The 16,763-nt window shown below is 44.6% G+C and overlaps 1 protein-coding gene across 2 annotated transcripts in view; it reads left to right on the plus strand.

Annotated features, from left to right (window-relative positions):
• Positions 1 to 16,763, plus strand: part of GABBR2 (gamma-aminobutyric acid type B receptor subunit 2) — a 365,637-nt gene that overhangs the window by 207,931 nt on the left and 140,943 nt on the right. For both annotated transcript variants that reach the window (XM_067743842.1, XM_067743844.1), the window contains exon 7: positions 11,695 to 11,931. In XM_067743842.1, the coding sequence (XP_067599943.1) occupies positions 11,695 to 11,931 (237 nt within the window). The remainder of the gene's footprint in view (positions 1 to 11,694; positions 11,932 to 16,763) is intronic.

Genomic DNA, 16,763 nt, shown 5'->3' on the forward strand with positions numbered 1-16,763 from the left:
AACCAAGATTAGGGTGAACTGATTTGAGTCACATAATTACAAGAACACATCTTGTCTTTATTTAAAATTTTGCTCATCGTGGATTCTTTTTTTTTTTTGCGTTAGTTTTGATTTTTTAATCTTGATTACTGAGGGTTTTGGCTCCTTCTTCCATTTTGCCCCTGAAGGGAGGGCCTCACTCACCTCCCCCTGGTCCTTGCCCTGCACAGGTTGTGTTCATCAAGCCCCTTCCCATGCTCAGCCCATGCTCTGCACTTCCTCTTGTTGAGTGCTCTCTCCCCAGGGTGTAGGGCCCAGAGTTGATAAGGCATTCGTATTTGTGGTCTGACCACAAGCCAACTTCGTCAACCAATCTTCAAGAATGTATGGCTAAAGGAAGTTGTAGAAAGTCATGAAATAGTTCTTGAATTTGATTTTGCGGGGTATGTGACTGCTAGGGACCGTGTCAGCATGGCACAGGCTGCTGGGTCGATGCCTGTATTCTGGGGTCCATCAGTATCCATGAAGACAAGCAAACACGTATAGAAGGAAGTCAGTGGACTCTTGCCATCTTCACTGTTTACACATAGGAAAGCTGAGGAGCAGAAAGCGGAAGGGCATACCCAGGATCCTTGTGGTGGGTTGAAAAGTGGCCCCTAAAAAGATATGTCCAGACCCTAACACTTAGAACCTGTGAATGTGACCTTATTTGGAAAAAGGGTCTTTGTGGATGTAATTAATTTAAGAATCTTGAGATGAGATTATCCTGGACTACCTGGGTAAACCCTAAATCCAATGACAAGTGTCCTTATAAGAAAAAGGCAGAGGGAGTTTTGCCACTTGGGGAAGATCACGTGAAGACGGAGGCAGAGATCGGAGTGATGCGTCTACAAGACAAGGCACGCCAAGGATTGCTGGCAGCCACCAGCAGCTAGAAGAAAGGCACGGTAACAGATTCCCCTTGGAGTTTACAGAGGGAACCAACCCTGCCAGCACCTTAGTTTTGGTCTTCCTGGCCTCCAGAACTAGGAGCAAATAAATTTCTGTTGTTTTAGACCACCCAGTTTATGGAAATTTGTTATGGCCACCCCAGGAAACTGATACAGTCACCCAGCAGGTCAGGGACAGATCCAGGAGTGGAAGCCAGGACTGCTAAGTCCCCACTCACTGCCCCTTCCCCTCTACCATGCTCTCCCTCTAGACATGTGACATGCTTAGGAGCAGAGCACATCCAAATCAGCCCTTTCTGTGATTTCTTAGTGGGCCCATTAGTAAGTGGCAGAACAGGACAGTATGGGTCTGGTAATCAGGAGATCTAGTACAAATCCTGGCATTGTCACCAATTAATCTGCCACCTCAGCTAGACAGTCACCATCCCTGGGCCTCAGTTTCCTCAACTGAAAATGAGAGATTTGGACCATATAACTCCTGGCGTCCTTTCACAGTAAAATTCTCTGTAAGTATGGTATTGAGTTATTACAGCAAGCTGTGTGATATGGTTATAATGTTAAACCCTGGAACCCCCAGGACAAAGGTAACTCCTGATAAAGTCACATAATCAGGTGCAACAGTGGCCCCTCTTGAAATGCATTCTCCGTGGTTGCCTCTTCCATATGCCTGTCTCTGGTGCCAAGCTGTCCCCAGCTTGCTCATGGGCACCCAGGAGATTTCTGGTAGGAGGAATAACAAGGTCATGGTCTCCCTCCCGAGCATGTTCATCAGTCCCTTCCCATTGGAATTTCCAGTGATGGGACAAGTGCAGACATTTGGGCTTCCCCGAGTACATTCAGAGCTCAGTCTTTCAGAACCTCACGTAAACAGCCTCTGGATACTTGCTTTGGCCCTAAAGCCTCTTTCTCCTTGTTAAACTTCCGCATCACCACTCTATTTCCCCAAAGTGACTCTGTTGACATTGGTGATTTCCAGTGTCAGCTTTCACTTTTCAGCGTCCCACTGGGTTTGTTTCCACTGTGAGCATTTACAGTTCTGGTGTAAAATTCCAGTGATGGCTCAGCCTCTCTAATAAGGACATTCTTCCCGTTACCATTCTCCTGCTGAGACACACAGAGTTGGGCCAAGGCACCAGATGGAAAAGTTCACAGAACCGTGGAATCAGTGGGAATCTCAGAAGTGGGCCCCAACCCTCCATCAAAGACACAGGCTCATTCTTTGGAAGAGTTTTGTAATGTTTTCCGGCAAGAAGCTTCTGTGACCACCCACAACTATTTATCCAACACAGCAGAACAAGAGGAAACAGAAATCTAGTGAGTCCTCAACTTAGAGCAATGACCTGGGAAAAGCTGCACCCATCTCATTGTCACTGCCATCAGAGCGCCATAACAAAGAACCTGGGGATTTTAGGGAAGCTCTGGGCTCTCTAGAGAGGAGGAAGGGAAGGTGCCATGGAAAAGGAGAGGTGCTCCCCAGGTAGTCGAGCTTTACAGTGCTGCTGCCTCTGCCCATACCTTCCCCACAAAGCTCCTGTTCCCTTCTGCTTCCCTAAGTACCACATCCCTGGGAGACAGGCGGTGCGGCAAAGGAATATGGGCTTGGGAAGAAGCGTGTGGTGGCCTTTTGGCACTGGTTAGATGTGAATCTTGGCCCCACCATTTCCCAACTGAGTGACTCTGGAAGACAGATAGTTGTTCATGCAACATCCATAGCCCCTCTTCCCCCTCAGTAACATAACTCTTGTTTTTAACTGGGTATGTTGCCGCCCATCTGAAAATGTACATTTCCCAGCCTCCATGTAGCTAGATACAGCCAGGATTCTAAGTCTAGCCAATGAGATTTAAGTAGAGGTATTATACAAGACTTGTAAAATCTCCTTTAAGGGGAGAGCTTGCCTTTCTTTTTCCTTCTCCTTTGTGTTGGCTGGAATATGGATGGGATGGCTGGAGTTATAGCAACTATTTTGGATCAAGAGGTGACCTTGAGAAGGAAACTTTATTCTAAGATAGCAGAGCATAAAGATAAGAGCCTGGGTCCCTGGTTACACTGTGGAGTTGCCATAGCAACCCTGCACCACCTACCCATGAACATCTTTTCCGTGAGAAAGAAAGAAACTATCTCATTTAAGTCAGTGATAATTTTTTTTCTGTTTTATTCAACTGAACCTAATCAATAGTGATGCAGTGACATTGGGCTAGTCATTTGGCCTTTCTGAAATTGTTTCTCATTATACTGGAGTAATAATATCTCTTTTACAGATTTAGAAGGATTAAATGAGGTAATACAGAGGAAAATATCTTGCCGAGTGCCAAGCACACAATAGATGCTCAACAAATTGTAGTTCTCTTCCTCCATCAGCGCAGTAGCCTTATGGGCAGGAGAAAGGAGTAGTGAGTCAGTTTATACACACAAATATGCTCTGGTTTGTTGTTGGGATTTTACTGAATCTATAGACTGATTTAGGAAAAACTGACGTCTTTGTAATATAGGGTCTTCCCATCCATTCAATTTCTCTCAGAAATGTTTTGTAATTTTTTGTGTGGAACTCTTGCATGTATTTTATTTGATTTATTTATAGGTATTTGATGTATTTCAGTGAATATATGTGCACATTACTATTGGATGCATGCTTGGGGTGGTATTTCTGAGTCATAGGGAATACATATGTTCAGCTTTAGTAGCCACCACCAAACAGATTTCCAAAGTGGTTATACCAATTTACACACCCACCGGCAGTGATTGAGAGTTCCAGTTGGTTCACATGCTCACCAACATTTGGCATTGTTAGCTTTTTAATTTTAGCCAATATAGTGGGCGAGTAGTGGTATCTCATTTTTGTTTTAATTTACATTTCCTTGATGACTAATGAAGTTGTCGATCTTTTCATATCGTTATTGACCATTTTGATATCCTCTTTTATAAACTGCCTATTCAAGTCTTTTGCCCATTTTTTCCACTTGGATTCTCTGCCTGTTTCTCATTGATTTGTAGAAGTTCTTTTTGTATTCTGGATATGAATTCTTCGACAGTTATATGTATTACTTATATCATTTGTGTCCTGTTTAAGCATCTTTGCCCACCCAAGCTCATAAAGATATTTTTCTATCTTGTCTTTTAGAAGTTTGTTTTACCTTTCACTTTTAGATATAGAATTCACGTGAAATTGATTTTATGTAAGATCTAAGGTAAGATCAAGATTAATTTTTTCCGTATGGATAGCCAATTGATTCAGAACCATTTATTGAAAATCCTCCTTACCCCCCCATGCTATAGTATCATCTTTATCATAAATTAAATGAGTATATGTAGTGTGGATCTGTTTCTGGACTTTCTGTTCTCTTCAATTGTTCTATTTGCCTACCCTTTAACCAATACCACACTGCCTTAATAATTGAAGTTTTATAAGACCTGATGGGTGGTAGTGTTAAGTCCCTCTTCTTCTCTGAGATTTTCTTGGGTGCCTTGAACCTGATGTCATGTTCCATTTTAGATCTACTCACATATTTACACTTCCCATTACTTTTCATTCCTCCCTTCATTTCTGTTCTGTTTATGATCACTGTCCTTCTGCCTGAAGAACTCCTCTTGGTCTTGCTTTTACTGCGGGTTTGCTGGAGACATATTCTCTCAGTTTCTGATTGTCTAAAATTTTCTTTCATCTTTAAGATTGAGAGATATATTAACTAGGTGTAGAATTCTAGATGGTTTGTTATTTTCTTTTAGCACTTTCAGATGTCATTTCATTGTCTTCTGGCGTCCATTGTTTCTGTTAAATCAGCCATCAGCCTTATTGTTGCTATTTTGAAGATCATGCATCCTTTTTTTTTTTTCTCTAACTGCTTTTTTTTTTTTTTTTCTTTTGTGGTACACAGGCCTCTCACTGTTGTGGCCTCTCCCGTTGCGGAGCACAGGCTCTGGACGTGCAGGCTCAGCGGCCATGGCTCATGGGCCCAGCCGCTCCACGGCACACGGGATCCTCCCAGACCGGGGCACGAACCCGTGTCCCCTGCATCAGCAGGCAGACTCCCAACCACTGCGCCACCAGGGAAGCCCCTGGGTTTATCTTGATTGGAGTTTAAGCTTTATGGAACTTCATGCATCAGTGGATTGATATGTATTTGGGGAAATTCTAGGAAAATATCTCTTAAATATTGCTTCTACCTATCCTCTCTTTCCTCACATTTTAGGACACCAGTTATACATGTGCTATACCTTTTCAACACATTCCATATATCTCTTATGTTCATTTCCTGTTTTCTATCCTTTTTTCCTCCCTGTGCCTCAGTCTGAATATTTACTACTAACCTTTCTTCCAGTTCACTAACCTACTTTCTGCTGTGTCTAATATGCTGCTTCATCCATCTGTTGACTTCTTAGTTTCATTTGTTGTTGTATTTTTTAATTTTTTTAGGATTTTCATTTTATTCTTTTTTTCTTTCATTGCTTCCAGTTTTCTGGTGATATTCTATATCTTTTATCTATTTTCTTGAACATATAAACCTGCTATGTTAAAGTCCATGTCTAATAACTTCAAGATATGGATCACCTGTGGGTCTGCTTCTATTGCCTATTTTCTTCTTTCCTTCCTTTCTTTCTTCCTTCTTTCCTTCTTTTTTTCTTGTTTTTTTTTAAATTTGATCCTATCACTTGGCATACCTAGTGAGTTTAATTCATTAAATTGGTTATGAAAAATTAAAGAAGTACAGTTGGCATTACTTTCTCCAGAGAAGATTTATTTCTCTTCAATCAAGCTGTTAGAATAGGAGCAGATCACTTTATCCAATAAAGAATTGAGATGATTCCAAGCTTGGTTTTAGTTTTCACAAGGGCTGGTCTATTTTGGTTTGCCCTTACTCCTGTCTGTCCTTCAGCATTCTCAAATCCTGGGGTGTTTACTGGATTGGCCCTGGATTCCAATTTTTGTCTTCCTAATGCCATGAAACTCCAAACACATCTGCTTACTTCCTTAACCCCTTAGCCACCACTTTTTGCTTGGCTTCTCAGCCTCTTGCTTTATGCAGCTTAGTTATCACCGAATATTTCAAGTGCAAATGTCAGTCTGCATACTGGTATTCTGTAGTTCCTCTTCCTCTGAGACCTTTGCCTATAAGCCTTGCTACCCTGATAACCCTGAACTATAGTTTTTTGTCTTCCCATCTCTGAGGGACTGCTGAAAACTCTGATCCAGTGTTTTCTATTCCTACAACTAACCTTCCCACTTACAAATCAGCAAATGCTTCCAGAGGAAGCAGCAAAGAATGTTGGACTCTTCTCAAAACACTTCTCTTCTCTCCAGAATCTTGGTTCCTCAAGTCCTAGATGTCCTGGTTGCTTTCTCATACCTTTGGATAGCTATTTTTGTATTTTATGCTGCTTTCCTTAATGTTCTTCATGACAGCTTTTGTCTGACATAATTTATTTCATCATAGTCAGAGTAAAAGTCTGACCTGAGACTCTTTTGCTTAAAAGGTGAAGAATAGCATATTGGGGACAGGGTAAGCATGTCACTGACTTCAGCAATTTGAGGTGCTGTTGTGGTTAAGAGGGAGCAGATAGGTTCATTGTGGCTCCACAGGAAGACATAGCAAGTTACAGGGAGATAGGTGTAAACTCTGTATCCAGAAGACTAGTCTCATAGACATCAGGCATCCCTTAAGTGGAAGACTCTCCCTGAAGACATAGTGACCTTCCCAGCGCTGGAGGAGTCTCAGAAAAGGCTCAACAAATACCTGGAAGTTGCTATTGAGAAAACCCAAGAATCAGATTGTGAGAGGGACTTAATCAGTGGTAACCAATTTATGTATTTTGAAATCTTAAAGGATTTTTAAAAATACAGATGCCCAAGTTATCCCACAGACACAATAAACAAAATGTAGGGCCCTGGCATCCTGGGTGACCTACAAACTGACCTACAAACTGGAGTAAAAGAACCACTAGTCTGTCCCCTAGTGTACCTTCCAAATGAGACTGTGGTTCCAGCATCCCACAAGGGATGCTAGAGAGAGACTCTGCCAGTTTTTCCAGTCTGGGGAGTGGCAATTGGAGACGTGGAAGGAGATGTTTCCCCTTTCTCCTCTTTTCTGTCCGTGAGCCTCACCTCTCCTAGAAAGCAGGACTCGACTTGGTTCTGTTGGAATGACAGACCCATAAAGTTTAGTCATACTGTGGGGTAGCAAGCTTATGTGGGCTAGCCTGGGAACCTAACCACTATTTATAACATAGTTTCTGTATGAAACTATGTTCCAAGTTCCAACAACTGCCTTTCAAAAATATGTGGAACACAACATGTCAGTAATTGGGACCCTCTATATAAAGTTATTTTCTCAGAAACTTTTAGCTTCTCATGATAAACTTGACCTCAGAGAATGAGTAATCAATCAGTTTTCAGTGTCTGCTTTACAGTGGAAGAAATTCTTGTGCCCTGAATAATTGGAGACCTGCTTTAAGAACAGCTATTACTTTTGCTCAGACAATTGTGAGAGTGTTTCTTCCTGCTGTCATTGTTTTGCCTGAGGGAGATCAGTGCCGGCTTCACCTGGGAACAGTGATGAATGATCTGGGATATAGTGTGGTAGCAATGACTTCAACGTGGTGCTTGCAAAATGAGGTCACCTTTCAGAGCTAAGCTACACTGGTGTCCCACTCCAAGGACTCTACCCACAGAAGTGAGGTAAACAGCCACATTGCCAGGGTCCTCCACCCCCCTTTCCCCTGGATGAAGAACAGTCTTATGAGATAGAAAAGATAGGGATTTACAAGTGGTACATATTAAAAAATATATAGGGGCTTGTGTTGGTCCCAATGTCAAATTGAATAAACAGTCTGATCTTGATCCCCTCTACTGTCTACACACAAAAAACATCACCAATAAACTATATCAAAGAAGTTAAAAAACCACACTCATTTACCTCCTGATGAGACCACACTGTGTCTGTTCCCCTCAGGTCTGACTCCCCCCTCCAACTTTAAGAGGGTCACAGAAACCTTTAAGGATGCCCCAGTGGCATATCCTGGATAGGGAAGAAGTCTGGAAATGTCATCTGAATGTAACCATCAGGTTGAACAAACAGGACTCAAAGAGACACTACCAGCAGCCCTTGGATGCCTTTGCCTGCATCAGAGCAAGACTCATAGCAGCAAAATCTGGGAGAGAAGAGGTCAAAGGAGCCTCATTCCTTTTATGCTTAAACAATTAATTAGATAAATAGACATTCAAGTAAATTTTTAATACTTTTAAAATAGCCAGGGCTTCCCTGGTGGCACAGTGGTTGAGAGTCCGCCTGCCGATGCAGGGGACACGGGTTCGTGCCCCGGTCCGGGAAGATCCCACATGCCGCGGAGTGGCTGGGCCCGTGAGCCATGGCCACTGAGCCTGCGCGTCCGGAGCCTGTGCTCCGCAGCGGGAGAGGCCACAACAGTGAGAGGCCCCCGTACTGCAAAAAAAATAGCCGATAGCTGACTTAATAGCCTGAAATAGACCTAAATTGCCTTTTAAAATAAAGAAAAATATAGCCAAATAGTGAAAGATGGAAAAATAACAAGGATGCATTGAAACAAAGCATCCTTAAAAGTTGTGACTCTCACCATAACAAGAAGAGGAAACCCACCTTGGAAGTGAAAGTTGCCCATCAATATGTGAAAGGAGCTCCCTCTTCATCAGTAATCAGAGAAATGCAAATTAAAATGAGATGTACTTTTTTTCCTTACCCTAAGAAACTGACAATGATTTTAAAAATTGAAATACCTATTGTGGTCCAGGATGCAAGGAAATGGGTACTTTCATACAGAGTGGAATTCTAGCTTTTTATATTTGGGGAGGATAAGTTGGCCCTTTATATGTGTGAATAGCGTTTAAGGTTTTTGTACCTTTTGCCTCTGCAATTACACAGCTGGGAATTTCTTCTGAAAAAATAATTACCAGTGTGTGTTCAGAAAATTTAGATACAAGGATGCTTTTTTGCAGTTCTGTAGTTTGGAACAATTAGAAAAAGACTAAATGTCCAATAATTGGAAATTAGCTAAGGAACTAAAGGTAGGACATCCATGCACTGGAGGGCTGTTAACCCCGATCAGCACAGGCATAGTGTTGGGCCTTCAGGGTGTCCTGGGTGAGCAGCTGTGCCAGGTGGCCAGGTGAACAACCACCTGTACTATTAATAGTAGTGGCTGTCATTTGTGGAGCACCTACCATGTCCTGGACACAGGACTGACGCTCTGCACACTTCATCTCATGGAACCCTCATGGCCACCCAGCAAGGGAGGATGCAGAGACCTGGAGGAGATAGGATCCCGCCTCAGGTCACAATTAGTAAACCACAGAGCTGGGGCTAGAGGACAGGTCGGCCTGCTTCCAAATCTTGTGTTCTTACCACTGTGCCAGGCTCCTGCCTCGATAGCTAGGAGGAAACTTCTAGGTCACCTAGTCCAACCTCCTTGCTTTTCAGATGGAGTAACTGATTCTTAGAAAGGGTCTCTGCAGGTATTGTTTTGGGTTCTGTGGTCAAAACAGATAACATCCCTGACCCCGTGGAGCTTAATTCTGTGGGTAGGTAAATTGCAGGAAGTGAAAAGTGCAATAAAAAAGATAAAACCCGTGGATAGAGAATGCCTGGGGCGGGGTGTGTGGGGGGAATGACACCTGTTAAAATTTGTGTGCCGAGAATATCACGTGAGAGCTGGGGAAGAAGCTTTCTGGCAGAGGAAGCATCTAGTGCAACAGCCCCAAGCTGCAAACAGACTTGGTGTGATCCAAGGACGCAAAAGGTTTAGGGAAGAGAGAGTTTCATAATGGACTGTTTCATGCTCCCTGATGAGGAGTGAGACGGCGAAGGATGATGGGTGGAGGGGTGCAGTTTTTTGTGAGGAGGGGCTCAAGAAGCTGGGCTGGGCTAGAGACGGTGCTGTCTCCTTGAAGAACCCTTGGAATTGAAGAGCTTCTGCCGCGTATTTTGAGTGATGAACAGAATAGTGATGGCTGGATGTGATGCATTTCCAAAGGAAGTTATAAATGGATAAAACCTGAGCCATCCAATAGGAGCCAAATGATTTTTAAAAAAAAAAAGGCAGTGGATTTGTTGCTGGGACACCAATCACATTTGGTCAGGCAGATTCCTGATTTGGTCGCCCGCAGGTTCCACCTCTGGAGGGGCTTGGCTGAACCCAGGCTCTGCTAAACCTTGAGCCAAGGGCAAGGGACTCGAGCTCCAGCCACGGAACAACCCAGCCTTCGACGGCTCAAGTTCACCACCCTCCCTGGGCACTAGACCTGGCCCCAATCAACCTGGGGTGGAAGGCAGTTATGACTTCAAAAGTCAAACATGAGAGAAACAGCAAAGCTAGAATGGGACCAGTCTAGCCACACACACACACACACACACACACACACACACACACACACTGTGTGACCTTGGCCAAATCTCTAGACCTCTCTGTGTCTCCAGCTGCAGGTTGAGGGGGCGTGTGTGACCATCACTAAGGGCCTTTTCTGATATAAACTGACAGTGAGTTGATGGTTTCTATGTGTGATTTGTGCCCAAGGAGGGTTCTTCCAAAGACTAAGCTGTGGGCTCTGATGACATTTCTGGCAGGGAAGTTTAGAAGTGATTTGAGAAAAAGCCCACAGAAGGGCTGAGGGTAATGGGTTCCCTTGGAGCGGCATTCATTTGGATCTATAAGCCGCAGGGGCTAGAGTAAAAAGGCAGTTTCATTACTTTGTGGCCTCAATCAGAATGTTAATATTACCAATGACATTCTTTTATGAAAGTCAGCTCAATGGGAGAAAAAAATACTTTTTTTAAAATGCTGAGTTATTCACAGACCCTACTATATTATGGAAGATGAAAGGGAAGCGTACAATGCAGAGGTCAGAACAGACCTTACACCTGGGCAACTAGGACCTGCCCTGGGCCCCATTCTCTAAGCGGACCTCACTCAGACCCCATGGGGTTCAGAATTCACAAGGCCATGGGGCCCTGCCCACCTGGAGCCTGTACCACTTTCCCCCTCCTAAGGCCATGCCCTGAATTCCATGCCCAAATGCCTGGAACCAGAAAGAGGGTCCAAAGAGCCTCTTTAGGGAGGACTGAGCTTCTGGGGTGGTCAAGGGGCTACTGATGCTGGAAGGGGGAGGAAGTGTGGACTGAGCTTGGCTGGCCTGTGGGGTGGAGCCAGGTGGGAAGAGAAGAGGGTGGGTGGACCACAGAGCAAGGTCAGCCCCCCTGTGCTGCTGTGTCCGGACTGAAGCTCTGAGGGGCCCCAGACTTCTGAATTCAAACTTGGCCTTCCAGATCCTATGGAAGGTATATTTACCTTCCTTTAACCCGTTATGATGGAAAGATAGAAAATATTTTACTGAACAATTGGTTTGCTTGCCTGTAACTTAATATTTAGACACATGGTATATGGGCCTTCACTGATGCTCTAGGTCTAGGCCCTGCAAATGTCAGGGGGAGGCCTGGTTAGAGTGCATTTTTCTTTCAGCCTAGTCTTGGCAGACAGCCAGGGTTCAGATGCCAGCCCCGCCACTCACTTGGGCCTAGGCAAGTTGACTTTCCTGAGTCAATTTTCTCATCTGTAAGTAAATGGAGATAAGAATAGTACCACCGTACAGGGTTGTTGTGGGGATTAGATGAGATAATGCACATTTAAGAGCCTAGCACCGTGCCTGGCTCACAGTAAGCTTTGGGGAGTGTCAGCTTTCAGCACTGTGTGCCTGATGTCCCTGCTGGCTATAACCTGGTGTCCCCTGGTCTCCTTGTTTTCCAGACGCCACAGCAGTATGAGAGAGAGTACAACAACAAGCGGTCAGGCGTGGGGCCCAGCAAGTTCCATGGGTACGCCTACGATGGCATCTGGGTCATCGCCAAGACGCTGCAGAGGGCCATGGAGACGCTGCACGCCAGCAGCCGGCACCAGCGGATCCAGGACTTCAACTACACGGACCACACACTGGGCAGGATCATCCTCAACGCCATGAACGAGACCAACTTCTTCGGGGTCACGGTCAGTCCCAGGCCCCCGGGCTCTGCTTTCCTTAGTGCCCCTTAGAGACATACAAGGCAAGAGGGGCTGTGTCACAGGCCCTCTGATATACAGTCCATTTCCTCAATTGTTGAAATAACTTCCTGTGGGCTTTACGATTGCAGGGCTGCTGAAACGGGCACATGCGGTAACGCTCTCTGACATGTTGAGAAACTGCTTCTCTATAACTCATGGATTAGAAAGGCCATAGTGAGTTGACCGCACACAGAGCAGGTGGAATCCACCAGGTGGAGGGGTGGGGTGGGCCAGCAGAAGCTCTAGACCCAAAGTCAGGTTCAAATCCTGAGCCTTCACTTTCAAGTTTCCATCTTCAGACCACGGAGTTTTCATCCCCAAAATGGGAATAATACCTACCTGGCAAAGTAGTCATAAAGATTAGCTGTTACAAATTAAAAACTGCTAGTGTTTGTTGAGCAAGCTACTTGCTCTGAGCTTCAAGATTCTCAGCTGGGAAATGGGGATAATAATATCTGTCTTGCGCGGAAATCAGGAAAATTAGCCGTGATAAGAATCACTGTTATTTCTTGAATGCTCATTATGTGCTAGATATGTGCTAAGCCCCCTCCATGTCCCTCTCCACAGCCCCTGAGACCCCTCCTCAAAAAAGGCTCCACAGAGCACCAAATACCCCAGAAGTCCTTTTTGTCCATGGTGCAAATTCACAGACTGAGCCTTAGAGCGGGATGAGATTTGCCAGGGGTCCCACCAGTAGCATTGTGGCAAAGCTGTCTCAAAACGTGGGTACACTTTATGTAGATTAGCTCGATGATGTATGCCTAATGCTAGGCCCGGGTAAGCACTCAGTAAATGCTAGTGGTGGTTGTAGTTAATAATGGTCTCACTGCATCCGTATGCCATCTGTAGGAAGTAGGTGCTATTATCATCCCATAAATGTGAGGAGCCTGAAGCTCAGAGCATTTAAGTACCACAGCTAATCAGAGGTAGAGCTGGGATTTGAACCTGGGTCTAGCTCTTAATTGCTGCATCACACTACCTTCTGGTAATGGCCATAAATGGTAGTTATTCATGTCTCATGATGATGTATTTGTCACTGACTCTGCTCCCAGAAAATAAGGAAAATTTGCTTAAAGATAGGTTGAAATGGACTCTAAAGTGCTGTCCTTTGTTCTAATTTGAAGAGTCATTTAGAGAATCAGTCTCTCTTGGGAGTAAATAAGATGAGATGATTTGTGTATTTCTTACATGTTCGTGTTCTTTTGTGCGTACGCTCAGGCTTGCTTTGTTGGTCTGACAGGCCAGGGCTTGTGCAGGTGCTGAGTGTAGACTGTGGTGTGGACGCCAAGGTAGTAAAATGGGCTCCTTGTCCTGGAGCCTGTGGTCCAGATGCAGGGTTGAGACCTGGACTCAAATGACAGGAAGAGGTTAAAAGTGCTCAGCACCATAGGAGACACTGTGTGAGCCCAGAGGGATTTCTGTGACCTTTGATGAAATAGTCATGGAAGGCTTTTTGGAAGTGGCAGCATTTGAGCTGTGCCTTAGACATGCAGAGAGGGGCTGGCGGTCCAGCCAGATGGGGCATGGTGAGCACGGGAAAGATGCACGCGTGCAGCAGGTACGGTTACTTTGTCGGAAATATTGGACGGGAGGATGATGAGACTGGGAAGGTAAGTTGGGGCCCAGTTCTGTAGGGAAAAGCTAAGGAGGCTGGCTTTTATCTTAAAGGCCAATGAGATTCTCCAAGTGCGCCTTGACCAGTAGTACCAGCATCTCCTGGGAGCTGGTTAGAAATGCAAATTCCTGAGCCTAACCCCAGACTCACTGGATCAGTATCTCCAGGGTTGGGGCCCAGCCATCTGTGGTTTAACAGACCCTCCAGGTGATTCTAATGCACACTAGAGTTTGAGAACCACTGCTCTGGGCGTTGGGGAGCATTGAGGTTTGCTATAAGAAGGATATTTCTACATTCCTGAATAGAGCCTCTCTTGACCTGAGACCTGGGCATCTGCTCCACAGTTTAGAAGTAAAGGCTCTAATTAGTCATCAGCAAAAGACATGTCTAGACTAGACTCAGACTAGAAGCTTTAACAACTTTCCTTAGCCCAGTGGTTTCAAAAATTCTTTTTTTATCCTCAGAACCTTTTGTTATAAAATTTTACCTAGTGCCTGGTGTATAAGATAAATTAAGGAGATTCTCCAGTGAATGGAAGAAGAGCCCAAAGCCCTGCCTGATCAGCCCCCTCCATGTCCCGCCCCACAGCCCCTGCTACCCCTCCCTTAGAAAGGCTCCACAGAGCACCAAATACCTCGGAAGTCCTTTCTGTCCATGTTACAAATTCAGAGACTGATCCTTAGAGAGGGGTGGGATTCGCCAGAGGTCCCACCAGTCGCATTGTGATAAAGCTGTCTCAAAGTGTGGATACACTTTTTCAGGTCATTGTCACACTTTGTTTCTTATTTTATAGAATGAATTCATAGTATCCCAAGTTGAAATGGCCGGATAGAGAGCTACAGAATCTAGGAAGCCTCTCATAATCCCAGAACTCGGCATATTGTCTAGATGCCTGATGTACCTCAGGTGGAAATCATTTATAACTACTCCTAAGTGCTGTCAAATAATACGTAACCCCTACTTGATGAGCAATTCGACGAGGCTGCCTGAAATGCTTTACCCAGCTTGAAGATGAGTTTCTTTTTAATGGGAAATTCCTTGACACATATTTTTGCCGGCTCTGGTTTGTGACTCATAATTCAGCAAATATCAGAACTGAAAGCGATCTTAGAGATCCTCAGATTTAGCCCCTTTGGGTTGTGGATGAGTATCTGAGGTACAGAGGGAGAGTTTCAAAGTCACACGGAAAGAAGGTTTGATTCAGGCAGGACGGTGGTTCCGATGGGCCTGCCCCAACCGTACTCCATGCCCTCTCCCTCCTCCTTGTACAAGTCCTCCGTTAGTTGAGAAAGAGATTGTAATAGTGAAACATTTCTTCAGGGTTTTTTTCCCTTCCTCCTTATCCCCTTTGTCACATATTAATATGTGCTTGTCACTGGGCTGTAGACAGGTTTCCTTAAAATTGTCTTCTGATCAGAGAAAAAAGGCCATCTTCTGACAAAATAAAAAGTGTCCCTGTGATCCAAGGAGACCACGGAAGGCCAAGTTTAGCCATAAATAAAGAGTTAGGAAAGGAACAGGAGGTAGAAATAAATTGAAGCATTTTCTATTTGCTGAAGGGTTTTCATTATACAGCACACACGGTATCCATTTTTCCACTCTCAGGCAGACACTTTATTCTGGGTCACCCTCATTCAGCATGTTTACTATATGGAAAATCGTTTAAACGCATTAAATTAATTATATCCATGACTCAATTTCAATTGATTCAGTATGCACTCTCGCCTAGGAGCTGGGCCTGTGGCTGCCGGTTGGCGTGTTGAAGAAGACATTTCTTCCAGGCATCCCAGATCAGGAATCTGGCTTAGCTTGGAGCCCAGCATTCTTTTATTTTCTAAGGAGCTCTCCTCCCAGCTACCCTCCTCAGAGAACACTGGAGAATGAGATCTGTGTCCCCACCTACACACTGATGGCCTAGGGGTCCTGCCACCTCTGATTCCCTGAGTTCTGGCCCTGTCATTACCTCTCTCTGGTCTGCAGATTTCAGAATGCTTTCTCACCTGGAAACCCTTCTTCTGCCAAACATGTGACAGAAACTCAGGCTCGAATTGGCTGTTAGGTCTCCAAAGCCCAGAGCATTCTGAGAATCCCAGCTCAGCAGCGTTCATCTAGAGCAAGGATTCCTAAACTTCTATGTATATGAGAATCTCCCAGGGAGCTTCGTTAAAAATTCAGATTTCCTAGCCCTGCCTCAGAACTTCTGATCCAGTGGCTTTGAGGTAGCACCAGAACATATCCATTATTAACAAGCAGTCCCGGTGAGTCTCAAGTAACAGCCTTGAGAATTGCTTGGAGCTCTGTTGGATGTTCACGTGCATGCACACACACTCACACACACACACACACACACACACACACACACACACACACACTTTTTGATTTTAAACCTGTCAGAGATGTATTTGTTCCTCCATTCATTCGCTCCTTAGCAGACCCTGTGCTGGGAGCATAGAGAGGAATAACATGGTCTGTCCCTCAAGGGCTCCCTGCCCAGTCAGGGAGAGACAGTAAATGAACAATTGCTGGGCACTGTTCAAGGTCAACCCAACACCCTTGGAGGGAGAGCTTCATTCTGCTTATGGGAGTAAAGACCAAGGAGCTGTCCTCGATTTTCACAGTTCAGTGAGCAAAATTCCATGTGTGGGTAACTGCAAGGTGCCTGTGCTATAGGTTCTCCCTGTGCCATGTGCTGGGGAGCAAGGGTACAGTGCCAGGCTCCCCCCTCCCCAGCACTCAGGGCCATGTACTGTGGCTTAATAGACTCCTCCAAGTAGGCTTTTCTACCAAAGAGGCACTAAATTCAACACAAGCTTATATCCATAACCCTTCAAAGCTGGCTTCAGAACATGTGCTAAGTTTCCAGGTGAAAAAATCAAAGCTTAAACTTTCTTTGGGTGATCATTTTTTAATTCTTCCCAGTTTCAAGTCTCTTTTAAAAAAGGTGATGTACCAGATCTCAAAATGGACACATCCTTTGAGTATGTCAGACCAAGATACAATGGCTCTAACCAGCAGTATTCCCCCTTTAGTAAATGTTTCTTCTGGCTTGTCTTTTTAAACGACACCGTATTTACTTTGTGGTACCTATGACAGAGGCTAAATTAATAGAATCTCATTATACCCTATTGTGAAGGTGTAATGTGTGTAATAGTTTCTCTGGGAA

This window comes from Pseudorca crassidens, chromosome 7, assembly GCF_039906515.1.
Source record: "Pseudorca crassidens isolate mPseCra1 chromosome 7, mPseCra1.hap1, whole genome shotgun sequence".
Taxonomy (NCBI): Eukaryota; Metazoa; Chordata; class Mammalia; order Artiodactyla; family Delphinidae; genus Pseudorca; species Pseudorca crassidens.